The 19,653-nt window shown below is 40.0% G+C and overlaps 1 protein-coding gene across 2 annotated transcripts in view; it reads right to left on the bottom strand.

Moving 5' to 3' along the window:
* Window positions 1-1,886: 1,886 nt before the first annotated feature.
* The window catches only part of smyd3 (SET and MYND domain containing 3), a 68,968-nt gene continuing 51,201 nt past the window's right edge, over window positions 1,887-19,653 (bottom strand). The window contains exons 6-12 of one of the 2 annotated variants that reach the window (XM_062387378.1): window positions 17,342-17,409; window positions 12,737-12,839; window positions 12,024-12,134; window positions 9,885-9,972; window positions 9,413-9,587; window positions 2,726-2,834; window positions 1,887-2,127 (exon numbers count right to left, since the gene is read on the bottom strand). In XM_062387378.1, coding sequence (XP_062243362.1) covers window positions 2,026-2,127; window positions 2,726-2,834; window positions 9,413-9,587; window positions 9,885-9,972; window positions 12,024-12,134; window positions 12,737-12,839; window positions 17,342-17,409 — 756 coding nt within the window. In that variant the 3' untranslated portion in view covers window positions 1,887-2,025. The remainder of the gene's footprint in view (window positions 2,128-2,725; window positions 2,835-9,412; window positions 9,588-9,884; window positions 9,973-12,023; window positions 12,135-12,736; window positions 12,840-17,341; window positions 17,410-19,653) is intronic. The other variant, XR_009920694.1, reaches the window with a different exon arrangement.

The raw sequence follows: 19,653 nt of genomic DNA, 5'->3' as shown, positions 1-19,653 counted from the left end.
GGCGGAGGGGTGCTGAGGACATGATGGATACATGATGGAAACATCTTGTTAACGTTGAGAAACAGTTTTTCTTGTCTTTTCATCCGAGGGGAGATTAGACGAATATCATGAATATATGGGGATCTCCAGCTGATTCTTATCACTGAGCCATGAAACGATCATCGAGAAATGATACCTGGGATCAGATCCACCATCTCTGGGTATTGCTGCATCTTCAAACAGCAGAATGTCTCTGAGGCTGAGAGGAGACCTAATAAAATGTGAAATACTACATATATATATATATATAAAGGCTAAATTTGTAATGTTATAAAGTGGAGTATTCTAGGGTCAAATTAAACAATGATATGAATAACTGTAAATAATATATACTAGTATAATAATATAACAACACTGCTGATGTTAAAGAGGTAAAGAGAAATATACATAATTTTGGAATTAGTGAGGCTTGAGTCGATCAAGGAGGAATACGGTTTGTATATTTAATTTTAGGTTTGGGGTTGAACTTAAAATACAGACTGAGGATTTCTATAAAGACATAGTGGAGAGGAGATATGTAAAGATAAGAGGTGTAGAGGTAAGATGGTGCAGAGGAGGGGACAGAGTGAACAGGACCATGAGACACGCACATACAGTTCATGTAATTCTGGGGGAGAGAGGTAGTGAGTGCCAGAAAGAGAGAGAGACAGACGGTCACAACGAAGATGGTAAATCTAATCCGATGGCTGTTATGAGGAGAGAGGAGAGGGGGAGAGTGAGAGGCAGAGAGCAACGGAGTCAGTGAAGTGAGTAATGGTGGTGAAGGCACAGCAGAACCAGTCGACTGGAGCCATGACGGCACGTCTTCAATCAGTCTTTTCATTTATTCTCCTAAAGATACAGTCAACTCTTTTCTATGTCTCATATCAGGGGGGAAATCTAAATTGATTAGCTGTTGCTGATGTAATTCATCTGATTTTGCAATTATTTTAATTAATAGTTTTGTTCTGTATTTTAATGCTCAATAACACTAAACATCTGACTAATCCAGGATGGATGAAGGATTTGGGGTTTTTAACAAGCCGACAGTTGCAGTCCTGAGGGAGCAAAAAGTGTCATAAAAGCAAAACCTATTTGTAACCTTAAAGCAGACATAATGCCACTCTAATCCCCTCATAAACCATAGAAACAGCCACCCACACAGGGACACCCGCACCCACACAGAGGTTGTCCCTCTCAGGGGAAGTGCTGTCATCAGTTTGAAAATAGGAGATTTGGGGGATTAACAAGGCAAGTGTGTGTAAATCTACACATGTGTGTGTACAAATATGACATTTTCTCACAACTTGAAAGTGTTCTTTGGGGTTTAGGACTTAGTTTAAGTGTAAGGGTTGTAGTTTGGCATTTATGTGTCATGGTTTATGTTAGGAGCTACAGTGTGCATTATTTCCTTTCAACTAATATAAAACAATATCTTTGTGTGCGAGTCTGTGAGTGTGAAGGGGGGGGGGGGAGAGAGAGAGACAGAGACCCATAAGCACATTCCATCACAGATGCACTCTGGGTTCAACTTGGAGGTCACATACTGACAGTGCAACACACAAAACAGGGATTAACATGGGAAGTGTGTGTGATGAATATGTATTGAGGAGAGATGGATGTTTTGAAAACCGGACTCTAGTGAAACAACACACGCCAGACACACACTAAACTAAGGGCATGAGATCACTCATCATGATGGAATCACTCACACACACAAACACAGAGACAGAATTTACGAGGATCTTTGTCTGTCCATAAACTTTAAATTGACAGGGAGGCTAAACTCTTAACAACAGGCTGCAAAAAAACAACAAAACCAACATTGACTGATTGGCAATCTGTAAAACAAGTTGTCAAGAGAAGAATTAATTAAAAAATGTGTTTTTATTAATCAGAAATCAGATGATAGGAATGCACTCATGAACTAACGTGTAAAATCAAGACTTGGAGTAACATGTAAAGACGTCAAGTCACAGTTGTACTGGTGTGTCAATGGCAGCAGGATCACTGCTGGTCCATCTCACAGCGACATTCTTCCATTTTCATCAACAGATCCTTGGACAAGGGGTGATCGTCACTGTGGGTGACCTTTAAGATTTGATAGGCCTGTGAAAGGAGATAAGTACAGATGTGAAGGAATATCAGACACCTGAAATCACAGATTAACAAAAGTAGCCTGATCAAGAATAACCCATGAAATGCCATGCTATCTAATAAACTACAGGCAGAGACAGTAGTAGGGCTGCTCCATTATGGAAAAAATCCTAATCACGATTATTTTGGACAATGTCAAAATCATGATTATTCAAACAATTATTAATGTGCCCTTATTCTGATGTCTATGATTTATTCTTTAAATGCCTGGAGCGTGCGCAATAAAGTGAATCACTTCCGGCTCAGGTAAACACCTGAATGGCGAATCCACGTCTCTTTCGAAAAAAATGCCAAATAATCGTTTCAACTCGATTATAGTAGTTTGGATCGTTTGGATCGTTTGACCCCATAATCGTAATCACGATTACATTTCAATTAATCAAGCAGCCCTAGACAGAAGGTATCTATATTTCCCACAGCCAAGTACTGAGATAAATTCTGACCAAGGTCCTGCGTGATATTTGTGCAGCTATCTGAATCTTGAAAAACAAGGGCAACACACAAACACATTTAAACAAATTATAAAGCACGACGGACACACCCCACCCACCTGCTTGAATGTGTTTAAAGCTTCCTCGATGTGTCCCAGGTAATGTTGCAGCTTTCCGACTCTCATCAGCTGGACTCCGTGGACTGGGTGGGGATCAGGGTAATATTGTCTTTGGAAAGAAGGGAGAGACGATTAAAACAGAGAGAGAAACCGCGGTTTGGAAAAGTTCATGACTGGATCATCATGAGTTTGCTGCTTGACCATACATTTAACTCAGATCTGTTCATTTTCTCCTGTAATGTTGTATCTTTTCAAATACCCATTCATGACTGCTGAATAATTCTAAACGCTGAAGATCAAATGACTCCAAACAGAGACTTAATATATAATGTATACAAATCAATATACCTTTGAGGCCTTTCTAGGGTTATTAGATTATAATGCATTATCTATTGTCAATATATCTATTTTCTGCTACTTATGAAGGCCCAGGTCCAGAAGTGTCAGCAGGAAAAGCAAGGTAAGCCAGACATTACCCGTCATCCAGGAATATTCATCATGTTTTACAGCCAAAAGCAGAAATAACTCTGCCTCTGGCTGAATACACCAGCATGACTCACATCAAAGCTCTGTCACTCCAATATACAATTATATCCACACAGAACTTCCTAAACGTGTCTGTTAAGATGATATCTATTAGGTCTTAAATGTGATCATCATTTAATGGACAGTCTGAGTTAACATTAACACAACATTTTCCTGATTAACCTAAAAAATAAACATACTCTTATATAATGCATTTTGTGAATGGGTGCAAACAACTCAATAGGTTTATTTTCAAAATGGTCACAGGAATGTGGGAAAAATGTTGACATGATTCAAAATCAGAAAAACACAAATATAAATGGAATATTCTATAAGCAACTTGTCAGAGTATCGGTGATGGTGTCCATGTAGAAAGGACTAAAAAGCAGAAAGAAATGCCCCAGAATCTATCTTTAAACACTGGTTTGAACCAAACTACACATGAACTTCCATTGGCTCTCCGATTTAAAAACATTCTATTAGCTCTACATCTGGAATTAATATGGCAAAACCCGACATTATTACTTCTTGGAATACTTTATTTAAAGAACTGTCTCAAAATTAGGGATTTAGTTGCTGTATTTTGGTTTATGATTTGTTTTCATGAGCTTACCATCCCTGTCATGAGACTCCCCTTATTCCTTCAAGAGTAAAGAGCTTGTTTACTGTTACATCATCAGGACAAAAGCCACAAAGCCTTAATGATCTTTGTATTTACGTAACATGACATTTAAATATATAAACATGCATGTTTTAAAACAGACAGTTCACACAAACACACAATCAAACCCGCAATAAACACAAAGAAGCAGGATGCTCTTAGTCCTATATGGATGAAGAAACACCAGTGAGTCGAAGGAAGCAGCTTTGTTGTTGGTAAACAGTGGGGTTCTCAAAACACTCATTTATCCAACTCAGCTTGTTATTTATCCTCTTCTCTTCTCCCTATCCTTCTCCTCTAATCTCTCCTTCCATTTCCTATTCCACATCTCCTCTGCTCTGCTCCTACCTATTTATGTTTGCGTTTCGTGCCCTGCTAACTGCAGGGATTAAAGTTGGTGATATCAATCAGTCAGTCAGTCAGAGTCGGGCGGGATGTCGTCTCTCCTCCGCTGCTCTCCATTCATTCCTCCTCACTTTACCTCTGTTGCCCTTTAAGTCTTCCCTCGTTTTCCTGTTTCACACACACACACACACGTTTTTTTAAATGTAATGTAACTGCTGTAAGACGGTATTAAAATGCTCGCTGATGACCAACCATTCTCCATTTCCATTTCCTCACCTCATTTAACTTTCTTGTCTAGTGCAGTCATTATCTCGCGCAACAAACAAAGAGCTGTAAGTAAACACACACACCAGCACTAATGCATGAGCATGCACGCACACAAGGATGAGGTCAATTTGAATCCAGTTCACCCTCTAATCTGCTGTATTTGTCAGATTTCACTTCTCTCAAGCGTAAACACAACACAAGAGGGTTCAATATGCTCGAAATGCAATCAACTGGAAACAGAAACGGTTGTAGATGGAACACGTCTCTTATTCAAAATGCCTCTGGGCCGACGGGAGCCCGAGGCAGGAGCGTTATTTTTCGGGTTGTCCGTCCGTCGCATTCTCGTGAATGATGAACTGATTTGAATATATTTTGGGGGTAAAAGGTCGAAGGAAATTTTTTAACCCCATTTCACTTTGACATTTAAAACACATTTTCTGTATTGTGAACAAAGTATCCCTAAGACAATGGCAAATACTGTACTTATATTCACTTTGACTCAAAGAACTGATTCGAATTTGGTGGTCAAGGCACAAAGTCACCCTGCCCTCATCAAACCTGTTTTTTGCCTCATGATTTGACCATGAGGGTATTCAAACGTGACATTTTGAACTGTTGTCACTTGGATTTAAAGATGACCTCATTTGACCTCAATGATTCAGTCCAAAAAAAGATATGTTGACTGAAACTGCACTAGGTGGCGGAGGGATACAACCACTCGGCGGAGATTTCTAGTTTGCTTTTAGGACTGAAATCAGTAACTTTTATTGGCTAATTTTATTGACTCTTTAATTTAAAAAGAAAACAGTTCTTTTGAAACTAGTTGAATTAAAGTAAATGAACTTGTATTGTCAACGACCAGAGTAATTTAAGACTCTGTAGCTTCTTTAATAATTTTCCCGCACGATGCTAATAGCCCATTTGTTCATACCTTCGAGCCTAACTAAATTACTCACTGACGGGCCGACCAATTACAGAGGCGCTCTCTGATCCTTTGGTTAAAATTGAATCATTAAACAGGAAGTTCAAAGACTAAACCAACAACATTAGTCCTCCATGAATAATAAGAATATACAATATTGATTTAATTACCAAGAGGGTGATTCAAGTAGCCATGACATGCAAACACTCAAAAAGACCAAACTCCAATTATATTTCCTCACTGCATAAAGAGTCACACACAGAAATGAAAATTATTTCATTAACTTAGGGTCTCCTGAATTTGTCCCTTCTTTCCCCTCCCCCCCAGGAGAGTGAATTGAGAGAAATACAGTCTTGTTGTATATGCAGCTAGTTAGAAAGCTGCAGCCCTCGGCTACGACTATGAGAGGGGGCAAGAAGGAAAAATTGATAGTGGTGGAAAAGTGTAACATTTCCAGGCAAATGCTGTGAAACTAATGAGCCCGTGGTTTGGAACAAAAGATCCACAGCCTGATGTTTGTGAGGGCGGATTTCTCTGAGACGAAAACCAGGGAAGGAGAACGAAAGCATGGCGGAAAGATTAACTGTGAATTGTCTCCCTAATTGTATTTAGTTTTCTGTCCATTGCAACAGTAATTTCAATTCTGTATCTCCACAGTTTATCCAACAGCATGCATCTGCGACTAAGATAAAGAACATTCCAAAAGATATAAATCACAGTTTAATCATTTAGCAAATAAATATTTGTTCCAAACATAAAAGGAGTTTACCCAGTTACAGCAATGCCTGCTCCCGTCCCCTCATCCCAGGTTTCATACAACTAGGCTCTGTGAGCAGAAACCAAAGAGGGATGCTCCCCTAAGGACTAAAGAGTGAATATATCCAGTGTGACACAATAAAACCCCCAAAAGACCGACATTTTTTTGGTTTAAATTTTTCTTTATCGTTCAAACTTAGTAACTCTGACCCTCCTTGAGGAATCTTGCAACCTTTTGGTCGATCCTGATCCACAGTTCTGAAAACCACTGAACTAAAAGCCTGTTCATCCTTAATGCAATGTGAAAATATTTTTAAATAAAAATGCTATAAAAATAATCAATCTGACCATAAGCACTGACCACAGCCGACACCAAGGGAGAGTTCTAAACCTGTTTATTCAAAGGTCAGTGATGCTTAACTCTGTGCGCAGACCTGGAGAATCAGTTGTTGACGTGGTTGTGAATGTCAAAGTCCCAGCCCTCGCTTCTAAAGAGCACTGGTTAACTGATTAAATGTTTATAAACACTGAATGGATTGTGTGTCCATATCGCACCAAAGTCAACACTGCACTCCATTGGGCCATTAACAATACATATACAAGGTGTGAAGCAGATAAGTCGGTTTTCAAGATATGGGGACTTTAGGATCCAGCATTTTTAAAACTCAAAAAGGAAATCACATCATCCAACAAGACATCCAATGAGGTGCCACACTAAATCTGTGCAGTAATCCCTTTAACATGTTGGTCAGTGATTTGCCAAAATTGCTGTCATCTTCACCAGAGGATGGAAACAACGGTTGCAGAAATAACTTTTGGGGCAACAACCATAAACTGTGATACCCGACCAGGGAGTCCATTGTTGCATGTTAACTTCAATTCACTGTCTGCTTTTTAAAGAAGGGAGGACATGCACCACAAACATTTTGAAAAATGTTGCGCACATCTTTGCATTTCATGTGGACATATGAACCACAAACAGGTTCACAAAGACTGACATCGTGGGGGAGCTTCACTGGAGCAGCAAGGCCACTGATGATGCAGAAATCGTATACAACAGATTCACTCTCTTTAAAACTGTGAAACCTTGGATGAAGAGAGATACTGAAAATCATGGCTCGTTTGTTGAAACTGTAAATGTAAAAATGCCTTTACTGTGTGTGTGTGTGTGTGTGTGAACATGACTGTGGCAGTAAAGTATGTGCAGCATGGCATGCACAGCCTGCAGCAGGTGTGCATTATTCGCACACAGGCGCAGAGAAAGGTCCTCTCTATACATCAGACACTGAATGGTGAAGCTGACTAAAAAGACTTGCAGAGGGAGAGTGAAAGAAGAAAGGAATAGAGAATGAGAAGAGGGATGGGACACAGAGAGAGAGAGAGAGAGAGAGAGAGAGAGAGAGAGAGAGAGAGAAATCCTGCAGCTATCTTCCGTTTAATGCCATCTGAAGAGCCCAGAGGAAAATAGGCGATGAATATGGAGGATCCCCCTCCCACTCGCTCACTTGTCTCTCCTTCTCTTCAATTGTTTTCTATGTGCATTCCTCCATTTCTCTTTTTTTCTGTTTGCCTCATTTTATACTTCACTTTTCTCTCTTCTCTCTCCTTTCCCTTAAGATTCACTCGTCATAACATTGCTTCCCTCATATTTGGCCTCTTGTCTTCCCTCCTCTCTTCTACTCCAGGTTGTTGATAACCTCTCACCCCTCACTCTTCTGCCCCCCCCTCATTTTTCCTTTTATCTGCTGCACTCTTCCGTCCTCTCTCTGCTCCCTCCCTCCCCACAACCATCCCTCACTCTGGTTTACCCCCTGCACATTTCACTTTCTTTCAACTGACACCCAACTCTCAATCCTCTTCTTATCATCACCATCTCTCTCTTTCTGCTGCTCTGTGTCCAGTTATTTATTGATAGGCTCTGTTGCTGTTTCCCCCCTGTAGATGAGTTGTCAGTGTGTGTTTGTGTGCATGTGTGTGTGCGTCCAGTACTTTGCAAATAGAGCTCAGCCCAGAACGTGAGATCAATCTCCCCCTCAATTCAATTTAAGCATCAAAATGAAATTTTGCCAAGTATACAATAGCAGAAAAGTGCAATAAAACACCGGGATCAATATTTTAGGTCCAAACTAACTGATGTAAATCAAAGAATGACAGCTGGCTAACCCTGATATTAAATTGAATCCAGAGCTTCGACGACAGGGAGCTGGGTGGCTCGCTTGAGAATAAACCACAATTTAGAAGGATTTTTTCATTATATTACTTATGGTTTCATTAAATTATCTATGTCAAACAACACAATCTTTTCCCTTCTAACGCATTTTCCTGATATTAACTTTCTGAAAGCACTGATTATTATTTTGCTTAGAGAAAACTATGTATTCCAAGTAACCCACCCCCTGTACACTGTTTCTGAGTGACTATCTGCAGGTTATCATTCTAAGACTTTTCCCCCGTTCAGTGTTTAAAAAAGATCATATAAAACACCATCTGGAAAACCTTTAATGACTGTGAATCATCAAAATTCAATAGCAACCCAAGCTGTTAAAGTGATAATCAACATGGGTAAAGACAGTTACACTAAGTAGTTGAACTTCTGATATACTCGGCTGTACAAAAAGTATTAATTAAGAATACTTTTTATTTCAAGAACACTTTTAAGATGAAAGAGTTCTTTGACGATTTGTAAAAGCAAAGGTGTTGAAAGATCTTTAATATTTAAAGTTTAACCATGTTTCAGAAATTTTATATTTACATGTATCTGAAATCCGTTAATCAATTAATTGTTCTGTCATAGTTGATATCGTTACCACCGTTTTTGCTATTCAAATGTTACCTGTTTGTCAACTGTTGAGTAGGTGGGTGCTGCTTGAAACCCCTTAAGTCGAAAGGATAGTGATAGAACCTGCATGCGCGCACACGCACACACACACACACACACCAATCCACCCACACACAAACAGCAGCCCAGTGAGCGCAAAAAGGCTTGTTTCTTTGATGTTGGGAAAGAGACAGGATATGAACACTTAAGGTAAAAGGATAAAACAATTTGGTCTTTTACACGTCCACTTTAGACGCTATTATCGTCCATCTACCGAGACACATGTCTGCAACCTGTGATTCGACTCGTCTGTCTACGGACCCATGTGCATACTCGACAAAGAGTCCACACACAGGACACACACAGGACACACACACACACACACAGACTCACCTGTAAACTGGAATTGTCTTCTCTCCATATCTCACAGCTTCCTTCCACCGACCCAGGTGAATGGAGGCATCCAAAGCCATGTCCGTCATTCTAAGCTTGTAGAGATTTTCATCAGGCACAGTGCCACCAACAGTTGACAACAAATCACTGCAGCTTTGTAGTAGCACTTCCCAATCTGGAGGGGTCACATAAGATGCTGATTACTGCCTGAGCTCACCTCTGAGTGGAGACAGCTATATATCCAGACAGGAAGTGGTTTAACACATACATTTGAGATCTTAGACTATGATGAGTAATCTCTTGAAATCTGGCTTGAGTATCCAGAGTATCAGTCAGACACACCTTTAACACACACTCACTTATAATTTGTGTTTTGACATGACTCTACTATGCTGATAACTTCATTTACATATGAAGGAATTAAAACCACCAGTTAGAGGTATACAGGGCTGATCTTGGATGTTAAGGATACCTGACTTTGCTTGGTGTTCTTCCAGTCTGGGCAGAGCCTCCTTCAGCAGGCGCCATGTTGCTTCGTCACCAGACAGCATGAGTCCATCCTGCACAGAGAGGAGGGTAGACTGAACAGACCTAGATAGAAAACAAACACTCTTGGTCTGTATGTAGTCTCACACTGCACCATTCTGAAGAGCAGATACAGTGAGCATTGTAAATCAACACAGAAATTCTCCCTGCACTTTGCATATCTATGTTACAGCACCTGCAGTCCACTGAGTAGCAACTGTAACACACACACGGCTGGATGGACATTAGTACATAGAGCGCAGTAACATAGCACCAAAGCAACCCCCTGTATAAGATTTGTCAAGAAAAGAGTTTATTATTAGAACACACATGCTCAGCAATATCAAGATGACATAAAGTGTGAGTGTGTGTGTGTCTGTTGTGTGCATGACAAAGTTAGGGTTGAATAAAATGAATGCTATTGTCCCAAAGAATCAACTGAGGGCTCTCTCTTAGCTTCTCGAGCGCACGCAAGCACACAAGCACACACGCACACACACACCTGCTGTTAGATTATTGGAGAGACAGACTAAAGTGCTGCATATGGAGAACAAAGCTGGATGATGAAGGCAGAGAAAAGAGAGGACTAGAGAGATGACTGAATGAAAATACACAACTTCAGAGAGAGACGGTGACACCTTGGAACAGAGAGGCTAGACGAAGAAAGAGTGGAATAAGATGGATGGAGAAGAAAACTGCAGCAGAGAGGCGAGATGATTTTTCACATTTTCAGGAAGCTGTCCGAAAGAGCGAGGGAGGAAGAAAGAGAGGGAAAGAGGGCTGAAGAGGTGGAGTGTGACAGAATGACTGAGAGGAAGAGGACAGCAGGAGATTAGACGGAGGGCTAGAGGAAAGGAGGAGAGGACAAGGAAGGGTACACTGTAACATGTTGTGCACTGATACACCGTGTAAGCCAACAGTGGCATGGCAAGGGTAAGGGAGAGAGAGAGGGAGGGAGAGAGAGAGAGAGAGAGAGAGAGAGAGAGAGAGAGAGAGAGAGAGAGAGAGAGAGAGAGAGAGAGAGAGAGAAAGTGCATTTTTGGCAACGTCTGGTTGACGTCATGAAAGCAAAGTGAAGTTCAAATTAAGAAATCTGCACCTGATTTAGTTTAGAGAAGACAAAATGACATGTGCGGGTGTTTATTAGTGATCATGACAGTCAGGCAGTGGATATTGCTCGCCAATAATTACTACACTAAATGGAATCTAAACGACTTTACAAGGGTTTTTATTGGATTTTTTTTATATTGCAACCTAGCAGATACACACTGCAATCCCACTGCTCGACAGTGCATGTCACGGATATTTCCACACCGCTACAATGAGACGCAACACTGAGTCAGCTCTATTGTTTTATTACAGATGAGTGCTCTCCGGAAAACGTCACTGCAACGGTATGAGGCAACATTTGCACAGCTAAGGTCATAAATGTATCCCATCGCAGCCGGAGGAGAAAAGGATCAGGCCAGATTTGTAATACTTGTGGTATTAAAATAAGTCTTAAAGGTTCAGTGTGTAAGATTCGGGTGAAAGAAATCGATAGGCAGAAATTGAATATAAAATAATTTCACTAGAGGGTTTTCCTCCAAATTATACAAACTGATGTTTTGAGGATTTTCTTCAGGCATTACTGAGCTGGTCTCCAGAGCAGCAACACAGCAGTACTGATGGGATGCTCCTTTACCTGACTAATTATGCCGTACGCTGATTATTGGTCATATTTGGATCATTATGAGCATTGAAACCTAGATAGTCAATCAGTCTGAATTTGTATCTCTCCCAAGGAGGTTATGTTTTCACTGCTGTGTGCCTGTTAGCAGGATTATGCAAAAACTGTTGAACCAATTTTATTGAAACATGGAAGGAGGGGCTATGGCTCACAGAACAAGCTGAGAGGATCCTATTAAGGGGGTGGATGCAAAAATTTCACGTCGTTGTTTTTTGCATATTTCTGTGAATTTCTAAAGAAATAATACAGAGATCTTTATGAAAAACATAAAACATGTGTAGAGTGTTAAATATTTATAAACAGGTGACTCTGAGTGCTCTTATAGATGTAAATGAAAACCAATCATCTTCATCTTACTTTGTCGTGAGAGTGGCATCGCTGGCAGTGGCAGGTAAAATGGTACTGGTCCTCCAGCTGTCTCTGTCGCTCCTCAGTCAGGGACAATGTCTCCATGTAACTAATAGTGAGCTGGAGACACAGAGGACCCTTTAGTTTGAGAAGACATTGAATTGGTCATATTTCAATTTGTCCTTCTCATAGATTAATTAGCTGTATACGGTTGATCATTGTTAACTGCAGCTCAGCACAGATAGATATTTGGAAGTGAGTTTGAGTAAACTGAGAGTGGAGAAAGACACACAGCCGGAGTACATTGTGTGTTTGTGTTAGTCCAGATGGTGTGGATGCATCTCATTACATACAGTCAGCAGGGATGAAGTGTGGAAAATTGCAGAAATCATCACATTTGTGCTGCTGTGATATTTCATTTAGCTGCATTTTTAATAATCCTTCAATACCATTAAGTTCATTTTGCCTCCATCAACATTTATTATGATTATTATGATAACTACAGAGATGCCATGTCCATGGAATAGGAAATGGTTCTTGGTTTCTGATTATGTTTCATTAAAGAGCCTTAGGGAAGTGGCTCCTCCATCAGTAATAACAGTGAACATATTAAAGAACATGAGTATGAAAGCAGAGGCCACATTACTATCAATAAAAAACAGTTGCACATCATGTTGTTAAATGTTGTGAGGATGCAGTGTGAGTATTTTTCTTCTTCATACCTCCTCCTCAGGTTTGATGTCTCGAACAGCTCTGAGCTGCAGCTTTGTCCCCTCGAACACCATCACACAGTTTGGCCTGCAGTCATGGTTTAACAGAGACAGACTAGCAGAGAGCAGGGAGAACGAGGGGCAGGAAGGGGCGAGACAGTCAGAGGACGAGAGGAGGAGGAGGGAGGAGATGTGTGAAGCCGAGTCAAGAAGGTGGAGATGAAGTGAGCGAGGAAGAGATTTATGAGCAGAAGGGAGTTTAAAGAAGGGAGAGCGTAGGAGATTTGGGAGCAAATGGGATGAGAGGGAAAGGAGGAGTGAAAAATGAAATATGGTTAAATGTTTAATTTTCAAAATTTATTCTAAAAAAATCTTTCTGACAATTCTATGTTTATACAGTATATAACCCCTTAACCAACGCTGACAAGCAGCTCTCTGGCTTGAGAACATAAATATATAAGCACTTCTCGTCAATTTATGTTAAAGTTAAAGACCCTTATGTACCTCAGCACATCTGCAACATGATAAATACTTAGAGAAGGATTTCTCAAATCACTCAGACCAGACCAGTTGGACGACAGAACTCATGAGACAGAAAACACAGGATGAGGGACCAGCCAGTGTAGTGCCACGGCTGAGGGATGACAAGTGTATTGTTACACAAAGATCTCTAAGGTGGCTATGTATGTGAGAATGTACTGTAATGTAATGAGTGCTTAAACACACAAACTCTGGGGACTGTCTGAACACTATGACAAAATGAGAACTCTGCTTCTGTCATTGCACATGTCACTCTTCATTTGTTTCTATCAGTCTTTTAGCCTTACTCTCTCTGTCTCACACACACACACACACTGACTCATTTCCTACATATATAATGGATTCAACTCTTCCTCCCACTCACTCAGATGAATTTATATTGTATAAATCACCACAGCCTCTAAATTGTTCATATCGTTGACTGAAGAAATATTATAACTTTCATTAAGGTGGGAAGTATGCAGGGGAGCTGCATTAAACGGTATTACTTTTAGCAATGTTGTTATTATTATTATGCTATGTTATCATCAGCATTCGTTTGCTTGTTTGATAGTAAGATTACACAAAAGATTTACCTGAGGGATTTCCACAAAACTTGGTTGTAGGATGTGGCATGGATCAGGATCAATAACCACTATATATTTAGTAGGAATCCATATCAGGGATCATATCACATTTCAGTTGATCACTCACCGAATAATTCATGTATTTGGATTTAAAAAAAATCTCAAATGTTAGGAGAGTGGTATTTATGAGAGTATGAAATGTGGTGCAGCTCCAAACAAAAATCTAGATTTGTGAGATTAAATTTGGTTTCATTAAGGGACTGTTGGTGGATGAGTGCCATTCTAGTTGTTGAAGTAGCACACACTTAATACAAAGAAAAAAAAAGAAAAGTAAGTTGTTATTCTGAGTTTTTCAAGACCTCTCTGACCCATAAGAAGACATTTACTGTGACTGCACACATGGCTGATAACAAAACACTGAAGAGGTTTTTTTCTGTTTTTATCACCACCTCTATTAATGGTGTTCTTGTTTATCATATTCATTGAGCAAAACAATGGGTGCAAGAGATAAAGACCTGTGTGTGTGTTTGTGTGTGTGTGTGTGTGTGTGTGTGTGTGTGTGTGTGTGCGTGCATGCGTGCGTGCGTGCGTGTGCTTGTGTGCGAGTGTGCAGAGCCTTTGTAAAACCATCAGTTACCCCTGGCTTTGTTCTACAGAAGAGAAATTGCAGGTTGAATATCAACTAGAAATCAAGCCCTACAAAGCATGTGTTTATCAGATGGAGAGCAGCCCGTTAGCATACTAATGAGATGAATTAACTAAACTACATCACACATTAACAATATCAGCTCACTCTAACCGAGACTAAGTGCTGCCGTACATGCAGGACTGAGAGTGAAATATCACACGTGTGTGAGTGTACAGACTGTACAGGACTGCTGAGGATTAAATGAGAGAAAGCTTCAACACTATTCTATACTATACACTATACTATATGATCCGCCTCCTGTTCTGGATCTGCACCAAAGTTGAATGGCTTCTACCCTGACCCGTACCGCTTCTTGATACTCAGTTTCGTGGAAATCCGTCTGATAGTTCGAGCATAATCTTGCTTAAAGCCAACCAACCAACCGAGAAACTTCCTTCTTGGTGGAGGTAATTACAGCACATGAAGCTGATTTGAAGATGCATCATTTCACATGTCACTTCTATGGTTTGGTAAAACATGTGACCCGAGTCTTCTATATATTTCAATAGATTCACAGTGTTCAACATTAGCTATTTCTAAAGGAAAAGCTAAGATCCAATATCAAATATCCATCCATCCATTATATATGTTTATATATAGTTTATCCTTTGAGGGTTGCAGGGGATGGAGGTGGGGGGTGAGCCAATCCCGACTGACATGAGCGAGATGCTGGCTTCCACCCTGGACAGGTGGCCAGTCCATAGAGAAAGCACAAAGAACATTAAAGGGAGGTTAAACATGAACATATGTTCATGGCAGCTCAATTACTGCACGTCACTTTTACAGTTTCATAAAAAAAGCCACAACCAGTATTAGCACTGGCCAAGCAAACAGGCAGGTTCAGGCAGTACTGCTCTCCTGTCTCATTAGAGCTCTTCTCAGGACAATGGGGTTAGGGGGTTAGTGCATGTTAAACAAATCACAACATAGCTCAACCCATTTTACACCTAACCAGAGGTCCAATCATCCGGAGAAACTGACTGTACAGAGGTAAATACAATTTATTTAACTGTAATATTTACCCTTCTGGTGAATATCAAATTTGTAAACATATTAACATGTCCCACTTATACTTTTTATATGATAACCGACACAATTTATACATAAAGCAGTGAGTGGGGATTACGCTTTTTTAACATATAGTTTTTTTTTAAAGATTGAATCCACATTACTATGTTTTCTTTGGAAATGCCTCATCTGTGATACTTGCGTACACATTACTCTGGATAAACTGAGATGTTTAGAAACCAGCATGTAGATACTCGCAGCCTTTTGCTGAGTGGGTCTTTTTAGTTAACACGTAGCCATCGCTGAGGCATCAGGCAGTTCAACTCAGCATTTAAAAATGGTGACGGGCTATTAATCAAGCAATTTACCGGCAGGCGCATGCCCAGTGTACGAAAGCAGGCACGTTATATTCATTTTCAGGCATGTTAGTGTGGAGGCGGATTATAACGTTTTAATTTGAAAACTGCGTTTTTAAAGAATACATAGTAGTATGGATGTAGCACAGATAAGAGTATGAAATCTGCTGTCTAACGTATACAGTACACATCTCCCTGGTCTTTGTTCGTGTCAGTGAATGTTTTTTTTCTGTTTTCATTTCAGTGTATCCATTTAAGAATTTGGCTGCAGTTACACATGTGTTTAGGCGGTATGAAGTAAATTGGTTGTGTTAGATTACAACGAGTGAATAAAGGAGAATGTTATCGTTCCTGCTTTAAATCACACATCCTGATAAAGCCCTCAGAGGACAGAATTTAACATCATATTTTCAATGGGCCACTTAGCAGTGAATGACAGAGACAGACACAGAACGGTGAGCTCAGTGGAGACAAGAGAGGAGAATGAGGAAGTCTTCAAATTAGGAAAAAGAGGTCTGGACATACTGCGGAGATAGAGAAAAATGAACGGAATAGGGTGAGATAGAGGTGTGGCCTGTCCACTTAAATCCCCCCACCTTTTCAGCAAACCTACGGTTGCTAGGCAACCCAAAATATGAATAGGCAAGGGACCATCCTGTGAACAGGCCCCATCATTTATGGATGAGTTACGGCACAAATCGCACCCACACACTGACACAGACACACACAGACAGCTTTGCTGGGCTTTGGTAAAGCCACTGTGACCATCTGACATCTCAGCGACAGCCAGATAAACTGGCGGAGATACCTGCACTGTGTGTATGTGTGTGTGTAAGTGTGTGTGAGAGAGAGTGTGTAGAAACACTAACAACATGTGTAACAAATCCTACCCCACTCACCAAGGACTTGGTGGCAGGATTAAAGTACACACCTTGCTCGGTGTGTGCGTTTCACTCCTACATGCCAGACAAGAATAACATCGCAGTTGGAGTAAAGTCTCTTACTTCTCTATGTATTCTGTACCCCCCCCAAATCCCACGTTCAACGCCACCATCCCCACCCCACCCCTATCTCCATCACCCTTCCCTAACTCAGAATTAGAATATTCAGTAGATATTCATTTTCAAGTTTCGCCTCCAAACAAAAATGTGCTTCTACTTTTCTTAGTCGTACTTCAAAGAAACTACCAGGGAAATAGTGAGCAGAGTGGGGGGGGGCTTTGAGAGTGAGTGGGTGAAGGATGGGTGGGGCTGGTTGGGACGTGGTGATCCGGCAGGTAGCTCCAGAGCAGCATTTACATTTTGTGGCAGTCATATTGTGTAAGTGACAGACAATGGCAGATAATAACAAAGATTGCGAGCTAGATTGAAATGAATGATGCTTCTGCTGCTTTAGATATGAGTGATTTACATTTTGACCTGTGTGTCTTTGTGTCTTTGTGTCTGTGTGTGTGTGTTACCTCGGATACAGCCCAACTCCAATCTCTTGCAGCTCTCCGTCACTGAGGGCGAAACAATTACATGTCACCTGAAGCAGAGGAAGAGGGTAAAAAAAAAAGACAAGAGAGAGATCATTTGTTAAATTGCTTGAGAAAAAACAAAACAATATCTTTCATCATACCTTTTTAACATTTTCACACATCTCTGGCAACTGCCACCAAAAAATAAAGTCCCAGCAGCACTTTGATTGAAACACGACGTGCTTTGAGATGCAGAATATAAAGCTGTGTGAAATTACCATCTGCTTGTTTTTGAAGGGGAATGTCTCTGTTTAAAAAAAAAGCTTTTTGAAGTAGAAGACAGGTCTGTAATGCTATTCATCAACAGAGTTCACAAAATCTTTCAGGGATGATATACACTGAGTTTTAATGTAAAATGCTTTTTTGTTTCCCAGAGGCTTGTTTCCCCGTCCCTCCACCCTCTTCCACCCCTCACCCCTCTCCCACATTCAAAACAACAAGTAGTATATCTAATGGACGGGTGGATATTATTCCTTCAAAACTATGCAGAGAAGACAGACAAGAGAGGATAACATAAAATATACTCAAGAATTCATTAGGTACAGAGCTGGTGTGAAACCAATTCATCACATTATACACGATAAAACAGGGATGACAGAAGAAAAAAAAATGAAGACAAGATGGGTCAGGAGATGATAAAGGACAAAGGAGGTCATTTCATTTATGTAAAGCTAATGGCTTATTGAAGGTGATTTCAATTATCTTTTCAGTGGAGAAATGGCTTGTGTTTGTGACTTGGGCAGATCATTGATATGTTATTATATGAATTGACATGCATAATAAAATTGATTATTTATTCATTAATTTGACTAAATAACAGACAGTTAATCGAGCTTGTCTCATGATTCTTGGATAGGCATTGCTGGTCAGGTGGTCTAACACTTTGTTCCAAAGAAATATATCAACAAGTTCTTTGGTGGATGGCATAAAATGTTGTCTCAAATACAATACAAATAAAACTACACTATTTTATCAAATTATTATTGTTAAACAATTATACAAATACAAAATTAACCTGAGTTTATATTTCAGCGAAAATGTACATCAAAATCAACAAGTCACAGCAAGGGCTATAACAAAACTTTTCTAACAAAAATGGAAACATTGAAAATTGCATTGTATGTAGCCCTGGCTTAAATAAACCTCTCACTATGCATCAGGGTTATGAGCAATATTTAAGAGGCAAAGATTTCAAAGATTTCACATGTGATTTGACAAATTTAAGAGGGTTAGAAAATGTTTGATTGACATATCTATAGAAGTTGTTTAAAAGGGGAAACAGAGTGATGAGGAAAGTGAAATGAGCAATGAAAACATTTAAACAGAAAATAAGTGAGGCTAAAAAAAGAAATTATAGAAACAACATGTGTGTCAGTCACTGAGTTACTGCAGGTAAACTACTGATTATGCAATAGTTGGTGCTGTTATTTGAGAAAACATACAAAAAATGGTAACTTATCAACATTACATTTCAGAGATGCTGAGAAGATGGTGAGATTGACTGTGAGCCACAGACAGCTGTGGATGTTCACACCAGAACCAGAAGTCATCAAAATGATTTGACTGGAATCTGAACTCATATTAAAGTCACTCCTCTTGGAAAATGAGGGGTTTTACTCAACGTATAGACGAAGAAGCCGAGTAGGGGATGTAATTACATGTAAAACTAACTGACATGAATCATTTTCTCTTCGGCTCCCGGACATTTTCACACACTTCATTGTCATTCAGTTGTTCTCAGACACATCCATCACATGTGCCATGAAACATGCATTAAAGTGCAGGAGACATATACATCATACAACACAGCAATATGTTGTATATCAATAACACTATGTCAAGACAGGACAACGGTTAAGTGCTTTCATGAGATTTTTATGGAGTAGTTGTCACCCACAGCAGAAACACATCGAGGGTTACGAGTCCAGGCTCAAACACTTTCTTCAGTTTTGGTTAGAAATGTACTACTGGAAGCGGTTGACCAATCACAACAGAGTAGGATAGCTGGCCAATCCGAGCAGAATCAGGAAAGGGTGTTAAACAGACAGGTGCTAAAACCAAGTGTTTCCAACAGAGGCTGAAAAGAGGAGCTGCAGCAATGAACAGTTTAAGGAGAGTGATGCGTTCCCTGAACCTCAGCGCATTTCAATCTTCTTAAAGTAAGAACCCGAATTAAAATGATGAACCTGAACATGACCATTAAATTTCGCATACTAGCTGTTGCAGCTTTAGAAACCATCAAATGTATATTA

Source organism: Platichthys flesus, chromosome 1, assembly GCF_949316205.1.
Source record: "Platichthys flesus chromosome 1, fPlaFle2.1, whole genome shotgun sequence".
Classification (NCBI taxonomy): Eukaryota; Metazoa; Chordata; class Actinopteri; order Pleuronectiformes; family Pleuronectidae; genus Platichthys; species Platichthys flesus.
Note: the sequence above shows the minus strand (reverse complement) of the source record. Positions and strands in the feature narration are given on the sequence as shown.